Source organism: Alexandromys fortis, unplaced genomic scaffold (assembly GCF_014885135.2).
Source record: "Alexandromys fortis isolate MF-2015 unplaced genomic scaffold, M_Fortis_MF-2015_v1.1 scaffold_43, whole genome shotgun sequence".
NCBI classification, from domain to species: Eukaryota; Metazoa; Chordata; class Mammalia; order Rodentia; family Cricetidae; genus Alexandromys; species Alexandromys fortis.
The window spans coordinates 6,106,280-6,118,986 of record NW_026067928.1 but is presented as its reverse complement, the minus strand read 5'-3'; the positions used below and the strand labels follow the sequence as shown (position 1 = coordinate 6,118,986).

Below are 12,707 nucleotides of genomic sequence, written 5' to 3'. Positions count from 1 at the left end.
CATACTTTAAGGAAATAGAGATAGAAAGCCAATATCTTCTCATTGTCTAAAATGACTTAAGTGATTAGGAATTTTTAATTTTTCCTTCCATGTTAAAGTCTTCAGTGATAGATACTTCAATTAATACTTGAATGCCCTCCTCTTTTGTCCAAACGAAATAAGCTGTGAACAGTCTTTACATAAGCAATATACATGTGGGGTGTGCTGCACATTGAATAATATTTAGTTTCAGGTAAAATTAAGTAGAGGTTGATAATATGATGTATCTGTGTAAAACATGTGTCATGTAATTGTCATTAGAGTGTTTGTAAACATACTTTTATTTTTAGGACCATATTGTACTGAATAAATTGTCCTTTAACAGACTGCTTTTAGAATTCAGCATAGTCCTGAGTGCATTTGACTTCCTAAATTCTGAGATGAACCAGTTACTTGTCTTTTTATAAGATTCAGCTTGCATTTCTTTATGCTTTTCTTAAAATATTTGCTAATAATTTTTGGAAAATTTTCCAAAGGTTCATTTTTCTTTCTTGCTTGCTTTCTTCCTTCCTTTCTATCTTTTTCTTTTACTTTTTCTTTTTTTTTTTCTTCCACTTAATAGAAGGAAGAAAAAGTACTCTAATGACTTGCTTTTCTTTTGGGTTGATTTTATTTTTTAATTTTGATATTAAAAGTGATGGCCACACATGCCATTATTTGTAAGAGGTACATTTTTCTATGTAGTTTCTACTGTTGACATCTGTATAAAACAACAGATTGTACTCTGTTATGAAACAAATCTGGCTTGTACTTGAACAAGTAATGTTCTTATTTAAGGGAATTCAAGGTTTCCTTTGTGACTAACTCTTAAGCCTTCCAGCCAAGTCTGGCTCTTGATGTTAGTAAATGGCATGACACACTATATCTACGGAGAGCTTTTGACAAAACCTTGTGGTTTACTCAGGCGGCTTCAGTTTCACTTCAGGAAAATACTATTTCATGCTGTGTTGGAGTTCAGAAATGTGTCTGTGTGCGTGTCTTCTGCGGATGATACTCTGATCCCTTTCCCTTTGATATTTTTCTTTCTTAAACTTTGTCACTCAGAATATCTTTAATGCTAGCCAAGGAGTCAGGGATTTGGACGTATTTTCATGGACTTCCAAAGCTTTTTTCCCCCAGGTGAGTTTACTGTAAGGAACAATTGTACATTGTCCAGGTGTTTCCGCATGTACAACAGGTTTTACATTGTGTCTGTGAGGCTTTGCTTAGGACTAGTAACTGAGATTTACCAGGGGGAGGAGTCTGCAAAGTTCTGCAGTTTCTCCTCTCATTTTGCTCAGACGTATCTTACCATTCTAAATGAAGTTTTTCATGGCTTCATGGGTGCAGTGGTTTTCTGATGAGCTTCTCCAACAGTTTTCTGCAAGTTACATTGTTCAGAAAGAACTTATGTAGGCGGTGGTGTTGTGACATTATAACACCTCTTTTTTACCCCCAGCCTACTCTTTCGAATTGGCCTTTTGGATATTTATTTTAGATTAGGGGTCGGGAATTTAATGAGAAATCAATATACATATACATATATATGGTTGAAATTCAGCAATTTTATTTTTTTTTGGACACCAATTTTATATTTTGGTCTACAGTCTCACATATCTGTATTGAAAAAATGTATACTTTCAGATTGCTTTACATTGGCAAGCACAGTCATGATTTTATGTCCATCAATTATTTTCATACAGTTTACTACAAAAGAACTACTTTTATCTTTTACAAAAAATGTCTTGTTTTCCATTCATTTTATATAGCTTCATTAATGATTAGATAAAATATTGTCTTAATAAGTCTCTCATATATTCCATTTGATGGCTAGGTTACGATTATCATTAGCTTTGCCATGACTTGCTCTCCACTGTTACCCTTGAAGTTGCAGTTACTGTGAAATCTTGTAAATGTTGCCAGAAGATCACTAAATAACACTGAAATCTTTTCATCCCCAGTCGTGCTCTTGCTGTTATTTTTAATGTCAACGTGCAACTTTAAAAGGCATTTGTAAATAGGGCTACAAGTTGCCTTCTTTAATTATGACATAATGTATTTACTAAAATTTACCATTGGCAAGTAAGAATTTTTAGATGTTTACTCAAACCTCTTGTAATTTTATTAGGACTGTTTTATCCTATTATACTTTTTATTTTTAATGTACTCTTTATATTTGTAAAAGTATATATATATAGATTTTTTTTACAAAATATATACATAGTAATATGAATGCCTAATTTAAGTTTAATTTACCTACAAATCTAGTATTCTTCCCAAGTCATTAAAGGTCTTATTTCCAATAAGTTGTCAATATGTAAAGGCTATTGATATATGCAGTGTAATTATAATAAATGTGAATAAATTATTTCCATAGTATTTGTTTGAGTAGATCTTTATGGTCTTTCATTACCACCATGTGATTTACAAAGTTTCTTGTGAGGAGCCTAGATTATTGGTACATACCTGGGATCCCATGTCTCAGAAGACTAAATAAGGAGAGTTATTAATTACTGCCCAATCAGGATTATATAGCAAGACTTAGGCTCAGAACAACAATAAACAAGCTAGTCATTATTTTTATAGCATTACCAAGGTATATAAAAGTTTTCAAATCTACATATATTTTAGCCCCAGTACTTATTTTGATAGCCTATTGCCTTAGTTGAATACACATGCATCTGCTAATACAAAAATGCTTGTATAGAAAGGTGTTATAAAAGTTTGTCATGTGTAATTCTAGTTTTGTCATTATTTAAATAACTTTATTTTTGGTTTATCCTATTTTTATGTGCATCAGATGGTTATTTCTTCTCAATACAAATTATAGAGTACTTACTACTATATATAAAGGTTTTTTTTTTTTTTTTAAGAAGTGATTGTTGTAGGCTGGAGTTGTAGCTCCCTACTTTTCTTTTTCTACCACCAGTGTTGATATGTAGTAGTGGTAGTCTAGCAAATCCAGAAAAATATTTTATTTGTACTGGGTTTGCTAAAATATTATAAGCATTATTTCATGTACTATAGTGTCGTATTTTTCAAATTTGGGGGTACAAAAGACAGAAATTCATTTAATTTCCTGTTCTTGCCAGGTTTTTTTCTTTTCAAATTTATTTTGAATATCAGTGTTCAAAATTGAAAGATTTCTTACTAGTAGTATTTACTAATATTTTAATTATGTATTCTTAGTTGGAAATATTGTGGACTTGTTCAAAGGTTCTCAATAGGATTATGAAAGCAGTAATAGATTATATTTTGTTCATTTTTCTTTTCCTATTCAAATTTTCAGGAACCTAAAACTAATACTGATGACTTTTTCAAAGACATAAACTCCTGCTGCCCACAGGAAGCAACAATGCAAGAACAAGATAATCCATTCTTAAGAGGCGGACCAGGCATGTACAAGGTAGTGAAGACAGGACCTTCAGGTCACAACATCAGAAGCTGCCCTAACCTTAGAGGTATCCCAATTGGAATGTTAGTTCTGGGAAACAGAGTCAAAGCAGTGGGAGAGGTATGGATTCTTGTAGCTTCATGACTTTTATGATACTCTTTTTTAATGTAATATAATCAAGTATCACTTTCTTCCAGATTGTCATTTCCACCTCAGGTTCTTAAGTGTTCATATTGTTGACTTTTACTTGTATTGGAAATAGTAACATAACTTTCTGTGCTTTTTAAAAAAAAGTTATTCTCGTAATTATCTCATGAAAGCTATTTGTATTGTTATATTAACAAATAAGTTGTATTGTGTTTGTAAGTGTTCGTATTTGAATATATCTTTTCACTATTATGAATGCACTGTTATGGCTTGTCAGCAATGAAAAGATTTTCTGTGAATTGGAATGGAGATGTGACCTTCCAAAATTTTTCATTTTTTGTTCCCATTCACAGGTCTCACTGAAGTCCTGAGCAAATAAAATTATTCTTTAGACCACTGTGGCATTTGCCTCCGCAGATAAGCTTGAAGATGTAGTGTGTCATGCTATTTCTTAGGGTTAGGGTCATTTTCACATTACACTGTAGGCACCAATAACTTAGGAATAATAAGGAAGTTTTGTCCGGACATTTTAGACTAAAAGATGAGGTTTGGGTTTTAAGCATATTAAAATTATTCAGACATGATCTGAATTAAATCGTGTCTGATTAAAGATAATGTTTTAATTAATGGCTTAAATAAAAAATATTTTACAGAAGTTTTTAATTCTGTCTTACCTCAGGCTGTGGTCTTAATTTCAGAAACTAATTTCACAGTAGAAAAGTATTGGAGTCATTCATTATGTTGTTAAGAATCACTTGAGCTTTTTACTGGTTTTCATTCTGGGTGCCCTGAAAGAATCAAGCCAATCAATCATGCTTTCTGTTATGTACCAGGTAACCAATTGTGAAGGGACATGGGTGCAGCTGGATAAGAACAGCATGGTAGAGTTCTGTGAGAGTGATGAAGGAGAGGCTTGGTCCTTAGCTAGAGACAGAGGCGGAAACCAGTACCTCCGGCACGAAGATGGCAAGTTGGCTTAAATTGTGATTTATTTTGATAAAATTTAACATACGTATGTTTTATGTTTAGTGCCTTATCTTTTCCTCAAAGAGGTTTTCCAATGTTTATTTTTTTAAATAAAAGAAAACCCAAAGGTTTAAACATTTTACAGCTTACAAAATTGACTTGTAAAATGTATAAGTACTAAATGGCCACAAAGGAGAAAATTACAAGAACTCTGAGAACATAATTATCTATCTTTTCTAATACTAGGAAAAACTTTGTTTTGTTTCACTAACATACACTTGTATGCCTTATTCTTGAGTACAAGTATGGACCTGAATTTTCCTCCTACCATGAGCTGCAAGTTCAGTTTTCAACCAGTTGCAGAATTGTGTGAGGAAACCTCTTAGCTGAGTTTTCTCTCAAGAAAGGAATGTTGAATAAATGCTCAGCATTTCTGGTGCAGAGTCCTATTTGTTGTTGTTAGAGTTAGCTTTCAGCTTTAGCTTTCAACACTGATCTCACTAAGATTTCCCTTTTTGACCCTCTCTGTTTATTCTGATGGTGACAAAATAGCTTTCAATGTCTTACCAAGATGCAGAGTCTCTTGTGACAGATACAAGGCTGCAATCCTTATATTCCCAATGAGTCGTTACAAAGTTCAATAATTGTGAACTAATTAAGTAAGTAGACTTGTTGAAGGCATAGATAGATAGATAGATAGATAGATAGATAGATAGATAGATAGATAGATAGATAGATAGATAGATAGATAATCTTTATTCCTGGTATAGTGTCCACCTTATTTTTAAAATGCCCTTGTATAAATTGTTTGCAATAAGATTTACTTACTTAGAAATATACTCAGTAATATACCATGCCACTTAAGAGCAAGATCCAGTTTTTAAATTTCTGTCTTTATTTGATTAACAAAAGCAAAATTTGTTATATTGTTTGAACTGCTAGCTGATCTGATTCAGAGCTAGACTTAGCTCTGCCTGTGGGGGTCACATTAAATTTAACCATAATAAAAACTCTTTATTGGAATTTTCTCTGACATATGAATAGGGAATAACATAGACAAAATTAACTTGGCAGCTGTGACTTTTATTGTAGAACAAGTTCTTCTGGATCAGAATTCTCAAACTCCTCCTCCAAGCCCTTTCTCAGTACAAGCTTTTAATAAAGGGGCAACTTGCAGTGCCCAAGGATTTGATTATGGCCTCGGAAATAATAAAGGTAGGCGTCTGAGTGAGTCTTTTCCTTATGTCTTCAGTAAGTTTTCGTTACTTTTTCTCATTTTTTTCTTCCCACGTAGCCTCATTAAATTAAAATTATGCATACAAAGCTAACACTCAAAATATTTCAAAGGTGTTCTTTTTCACAATAGATCGTTTTATGCCACTTCCAGCTTATGTTCATTTGAGATCTTATTCATATTGTTTCTGTTTCAAAGGCACTCGTTCTGAAGTTCTGAATCACTACATCTAGTAAATAATGTGGCCTGTTATTGGAGAGAAATGTAAATGAGCAGCAAAGAATTTTCCTAATCGGAGCAATGTTATATATGGGCTTTATAAATATATGTGGTTTTAAATCTCTAACCTGGATATGTTAATTAAATTACAGTTATATAATAATGCATTTGAACATGGTCTGTATAATGAACTAGAAAGCAGCAAAACAGGAAAGGCTAAAGCATTTGAATATAAAATGTGTTTATAACAGGTGTTTTATATGCATTAATGAACAGGTCAACATCATAGAAACTCTAAACAGTTCTGCTGGGATAATTTGCTTCTGAGATTTATCCAAAATTGCCTTTCTGGGTAAATTCAGATAGGTTCTTTCTAATGCACCTAATTTGAATTCCTTGAAAATGTTCAATATTGTGAGACGGTAGCAAAGCACTGAATGATGTATAGCACGGTGAAGGTTCTTGACACGGAGTTAGTTTGACTTTTAAAGTTTATTCAAGCCAGATGTAATGTCTTAGTCCAGTAGTCTCAGCATAGACAGGGGGCAGGAGGCCAGCCTAGACTGTAGAGTTGATTTGAAATCCAGGAAGGTTACGTAAACAACAAGACCCTCTCCAAAAAAAAAAAAAAAAAAAAAAAAAAAAAAAAAAAAAAAAAAAAAAAATTTTAAAAAAAAAAAAAACAGTATTATTTTCCTAGGGGTTCATTTCTAGGAACACATACAATGTGAATGTACCTGACTTGGAGTTATTGAAAAATGCAAAATTGTTTTGATGTATGAGAAATGATTAATTTAAAATAAAGCCACTTTTGTAATTAGCCTCATCCATGTCGACAGGCTTCCTTTGCTCACTCAGTGACTCTCACAGCACAGGTCTCACATGCTGCATGCTTACTCTGATGTCTGTTACCCTAGGCTCATTCTCCATATCACAGAGAAGGTGTGGGTAGTGTGCGCCTTATGTTCCCTTTCTCTATTAGCTTCAGTTCTTAAATGAAGACACAAGTGTTTCCGTACTGCCACTGGTCATATAGAATAAAGCGTGCTAAAGCCATGTTTTCTTCATGTATGCTTTCACCCTGGGAGTGTTACTGTCACTCTCCTGACTGCTGCTACTCTAAGTCAGTCTTTAAAATGGAATTTAGTAGAGCATCGGAAAATAAAATTAATTTTTAAGAAATACAGGCATTTCTATAAGCATTTATTAAATGGAAATCAAAAGTACTTTAAAAGTGCTTTTGTAAATATTGTTTAAAAATAGCACACATTTAGGACTTGTTATTTATATTGGGAGAAAGCATTTAGAAAGTTAAATTTGATGAACTACGTCTAACTACTGTTTAACTTAACAAATGTTCTCACTTTCTCTTGGCTTCTACACTACCCAAGATTAAGAAATTATTTACAAAAAGTATTTTTATTTAGAACAACAATTTATATAGTGCTTATAAACTATAAAATATTTTCTGAAATCTAAAGTGTTTATTTAAAAGAAATCAGTACTTGTTTAACTTAAATACATAATTCCATATAAATTTGTGCCACTTGGCAGCTCAGGTGAGATTTTCCACTTCTATTTAGTAATATGTAGCTCATAATGTACTGTCAGATTCTGCTTTGGCCTCTCTGAATATGAGGCTTCCCCCCTTCAGCATCATGTAAACTACAGCATATACTGTCACAAATTGTTTTTTGTCTAATTGCATTATTTTGTCTTAAGCTATTTTATTAATAGCCTTCAAATTTAATTATAAGGATAATATCAATCAAATTAGGTAACTCATTCATATTTTGTATTATAGGAATTACAAAATTATCTCTCGAAGCAAATAATTCCTGCTTTTACAAAAATACAATTTTCTTAGCAGTAATCATTTTTAAATGAAAGTATTAACTTATTACTATGATATAGTTGTATTGCTGAGTGGAAAATATACTTTGTCCCTATTAAGAATACATGGTATATATGGAAATGAAGTTATGCAGTACTTATTTCTGCATGTAGTACAATTTAGGCAGAGTGGCATTAGTCCTTCCTGAGCACCATGGAATAAATACCTTTTTTACCATACCTAGCATCTTCATTTCCTTGCTCCCCACCAACACAATGTTGAATGAACTTACATACATCCCTCAGATCCTTTATTCTGTCATAAATAATGGGGAAAGTTATACATGGATTTTAGGTGGATTTGTTTCTGTGGACTACTGTATAAGACTGGTGGAGTATGTCCAGTGAAAACCTCAAAACCAGCCAGCATGTAGAATCAGATCCCTTCGAGGACAGTGATCACCATTTACTTTCCATTTTCTGAACTGGCGTAGCCTTCTCCACTGTTCAGTGTGCCTGACTGTCATAAAGCACCGTTTACTTTGCCATTTTGGATGTTAATGAGTAACAAGTTGCAGTTTTGACTGTTTTGCCCACTGCAGGTGATCAACTGAGTGCCATATTGAATTCCATTCAGTCACGGCCCAATCTCCCAGCTCCTTCCATCTTTGATCAAGCTGCAAAACCTCCCTCTTCCCTAGTCCACAGCCCATTTGTGTTCGGACAGCCCCTTTCCTTCCAGCAGCCTCAGCTTCAGAGTAAGTCTGTCAGCCTTACTTGCCTCATCAAGCATTTCTGAAGCTTTTTTCTGAGTTATTGATCAGTCTGTTCGTTATAAACTCTCCTGACTGGTTTTACTTGGATATTATCCCTCCCATATTTTTGAAATATTTAAACTATCCAGAGCTAAGACATTTGTTTTCAATTATTTTTAAATTACATGGAGTTATTAAATCTGACCATTGTTCTTTATATTCTAACTATAGCAAATTCATACTATAAAACATGATAAGAAAGAATTTTTTATTTCACGTTTTATTTTTTAATATGCATGGCTTTGGTAAGCATTAGTTATAGTGATGACGTTCATTGAATTTTTGTTATTTGGTACATACCCAAAAATAATAAAACTGTTTCACTGTGGCATTTGGGTAGAAAGGGGAGATGCATGTCTGTTTCTTCTACATGAATTGGGTATTCATAAACTATAGCAATTTGGATTTCCAAGTTTTCTTTGTCATTTCCTCACCTCTTTTATATTTTGTTCCTCATCCATTATATTGATTATTTGATTACAGTTTTACTGTTTAGTGTTGCGCTAGCCCTTTACCTATAATAGTAGCCTACATTGGTTTAGAAGATAAATTCAAATAAATCACACTTAAGTGAGTTTTCATTTCTCTTAAAAGTTTTCTGAGCCTTCCCACTGTAAATAAGCTGCTCTGTGACAATGGGTTCTTTTGTCATTCAGATGCTCTTGTTGTCCAGATAAACACACTGACTAAAATACTCTATGCAAGCCTCACTTTCTAGCCCTTTTTTTTTTCTTTTCCTTATTTGCCTGAAATTCAACTTTGATTGTTGCTTGTGCCTCAATTTACAGACCCATTGTATGGTTTTAAATGCCTGACCTCTTCGCTTACAGTACAGTCACATTTAAGTCTAAAGTACTATTTTACAACAAGATTTTGGTAACTGTTGTTAGGGTTGCTGAAGAGAATACTGGGGATTCTATGTAGCAAATTATATTGTTTGTTGTTGTAGTATTATCAACGTGAGTTAAAGAATATACAAGAATGTGAACCTTAATGGGTTTATATTATGTGATAGGCATGTTTAATACAGGTAGTTTGTACATGTGGTTGATATCACACTCTACCTTATTGACGTGTCTATTCCCATGTATTATCTCTTAAGACTCTCAAGGAAACAGACTAGAGTGAGATGCTCTTTTCCATTGATGATAAGCAGTGTTTCAGAAGAATGAAAAAAAAAAAGTGAAGACTCAGTCTTAACTTACTAATTTTATGAAGCAGTGGATGTTTTAGAATTAGATATGCTCTAGTTGCAGGATGTTCTAAAAGGGAAAAGGAAGACAAACAATACACTCAGACCAACAATTCTTATTAAACAAATTTAAATTCATTAAAATTTGATTTTAATAGTTTGAGGATTGAGTTTGTCTTGATGATAGAGCACTTGCCTTTTAAGTGCCTCCCCATGCAATAGAAAGATCACAATGAACTGATCTTTCCAGCTATACTATAGTTCCCAGTGTTTTATGTCATTATATTTTCACTCACATTGTGTTTGTGTGTACCACCAGTTCCTGACCTCTGCCTTACAGCACATCTGTGGCCTAGGCCTGTCTTCTGACCTATTCTGAATCATGACTTGGCTTTACCCCAGCAGTGCGAGGAGGTTCTTAGATCATTTTCAAATCCTCGATCTCAGCAGAGTATCCCTGAACTCTGTCTTCTAAATTACAGAAAACATAAGTCTCTATATCATAACATTAAAGAAATATGGGACTGAAATATAGTCTTACCATTTTGAAAACAGGGCTGGAGAGATTGCTCAGTGGTTAAGGGCATTGGCTACTCTTCCAGAAGTCCTGAGTTCAATTCCCAGCATCCACATGGTGACTCACAACCATCTATAAAGGGTTTTGATGCCCTCTTCTGTCCGATACCCTCCTTCATAGTACATTCATACATCCAATTAGAACACTCATGTATCTAAAATACATAAATAAATCTTAAAAATTATTTCAAAAACAATTTAAACAGTTTACTCATTACAGGCGAAAAACAAGTTGTCCCAAGAACCCAAATACATTCAATACCCAATCAACTTGTTATTGATTTAACAGAGTGTAAGTAAGCAAGACATTTTTCTCAGCAAGTTCTTTGCTGGCAAGCTGCATTTTACAGTTACAAAGAAAGAATCAATCACTCTACTATTTATCTCAAAAGGTAATCTTATAAGAAATCTTAAAGGAATCACAACTCTGGACTTTTATACATGAAAAACAATTAGTCAGCTACTTTAAATCCTCAGGATGCATGTCCATTCATCGACATTTCTGAGGGCAGAAATGGATACAAGGAATTCATCATCACCCTTGATCACAAGCACATCCTAGCAAGAAAGACTCGTCATCCAGTAATAGCCAGACTGCCACTGTTTATGTTCCCTGACTTCAGCGAGTCCCTTGCTCAGCCATTATGCCTTTTAAAATTATTTTTCAAGATTTCCTACCTTAAAGCCATTAGCAAAAACATCTTTACCTGACCTTAAGTCGTTATTTAAAGCTATGCTGCACACCGAAAGCAGTGAGCACATCTTTCAACATTAACAAGGCTCCTCAAGAGAAACTAACTGTGTGATATTTCCTTGTTCTTATTTTCTGTCCTCTGCAGCCCCTGCTATATCAGGGCAGTGACAACATCATATCTTGCTTTTACCTATATCAGTTTTCCCACTAAGCCAACCTCTGTAATAATCCCTTACTATATATATTAAAGTCCCTCAGTCATCAAAAATCCTATTTAAGCTAACATTATTATTGTATGAAATCATTGCTCCAGTTCAATAGTGCAGCTTAAAAGAAAATCATCTTCATAATAATCCAAAGGTAAAAATGCCCAGTAGAACAGGGTATTTCTATGAGACAGTCACATTGTATGATTCACACCATGACAGACACTAGAGAAAAATGTCAACATGCAAAGCCACAGCAGAAGCAAGAGACGTTCTAGTGGGGAGGGTCTTGGGGCCTTGCTTGTCTAAGATCCACCCATTAGAGCCTTACTTCCTGGTGGGCCAACCTCCTAGACTTCATTTGCCTCCTGCTGCTCCTCTGGCATAATTTAATAATTTTTGTAGGTGTGTGGTTTTTAAGTATGAGTCTGTATGTGCATGTGTTTGTGCGTGCGTGCTTGTGTGTGTGTGTTTGTAGGCTAGGGGACAACTTTTAGGTGGCTCTACTTGCTTTTTGAGACAGGGTCTCTCACTGAGCCAGGATCTGACTCACTGATTGGGCTGGGCTCTGCCCAGCAGCCTCGAGGCTTTCTCAGAGCTAGGTCTGAGATATGTGCCACAGCTGGGGATCTAAACCCCAGATCATAGTTTGGAAAAATAATAAGTGCTTTAGGAATATGATTCCAGTGGGCTAATCTGAAGAAGGACAACTGTGAATAATAATATTACATTCCTAAAATAGTAACTGTGATTTCTGGAATTATGAACTGTATAGTTTAGACCTGACCATTTGCTGCTTGTTATAGGAGCCTGTGATGTTAAAAATATTCAAAATTCTATTCACAAAGTAGAAATATACAGTTAGTAGGAATTAAATTGAATGAAGAAACTCAGCGATGGTATCTTTATTGACCCATGTTGTTATCACTGTGAAGGCTTTGAAGAATTAGTTGGTTCCTGTCCTACATTTTAAACAACTGTGCATACGTGAATATAAGCTGCCAGGTCCAACACCAGAATTTGAGCATTATTGTAAGATCACTTTTAAAACATTTTAAAGTTTTTTAAAATTCATCTTCTAGAATTATGTCTACTAATTTTAATAAGACGAAAATATGTCTCTAAAAACCTTAGAATTGAGAGGTAGACATCATTGAAAGCAAAAGCATTATCTCTTGTTATTTGTAGTATCTTATGGAATATTCCTCAAGAACCCTATCACTGTTTTTTTCTTCCTTTCTTGGCATTGCTAGTAATCATGTATGTACTGTGATTAGAAAACCTACCCTCCTGAACTCATTCAGGTTAATTTCTTTTTTTGTTGTTTGTTTTTTTAATATAATTTTTTATTGAGAATAGGAAAAAAAAGTTTCCGCCTCCTCCCAGCCTCCCATTTCCCTCCCCTCCCCCCAC

The 12,707-nt window shown here is 34.0% G+C and overlaps 1 protein-coding gene and 1 long non-coding RNA gene across 17 annotated transcripts in view; one reads left to right on the top strand and one right to left on the bottom strand.

Moving 5' to 3' along the window:
• The window catches only part of LOC126503159 (uncharacterized), a 1,076,305-nt gene that overhangs the window by 180,338 nt on the left and 883,260 nt on the right, over window positions 1-12,707 (bottom strand). The gene's annotated exons all lie outside the window — the stretch shown is intronic.
• The window catches only part of Mycbp2 (MYC binding protein 2), a 214,271-nt gene that overhangs the window by 148,671 nt on the left and 52,893 nt on the right, over window positions 1-12,707 (top strand). For 6 of the 15 annotated variants that reach the window (XR_007592185.1, XM_050144671.1, XM_050144664.1 and 3 more), the window contains 5 exons: window positions 1,084-1,158; window positions 3,308-3,532; window positions 4,393-4,525; window positions 5,618-5,740; window positions 8,390-8,569. Coding sequence is in view for 14 of the 15 variants with exons in the window: in XM_050144671.1 (XP_050000628.1) it covers window positions 1,084-1,158; window positions 3,308-3,532; window positions 4,393-4,525; window positions 5,618-5,740; window positions 8,390-8,569 (736 nt within the window). In the remaining variant the exon portion in view is untranslated. The remainder of the gene's footprint in view (window positions 1-1,083; window positions 1,159-3,307; window positions 3,533-4,392; window positions 4,526-5,617; window positions 5,741-8,389; window positions 8,570-12,707) is intronic. The other 9 variants (XM_050144669.1, XM_050144668.1, XM_050144666.1 and 6 more) reach the window with 7 other exon arrangements.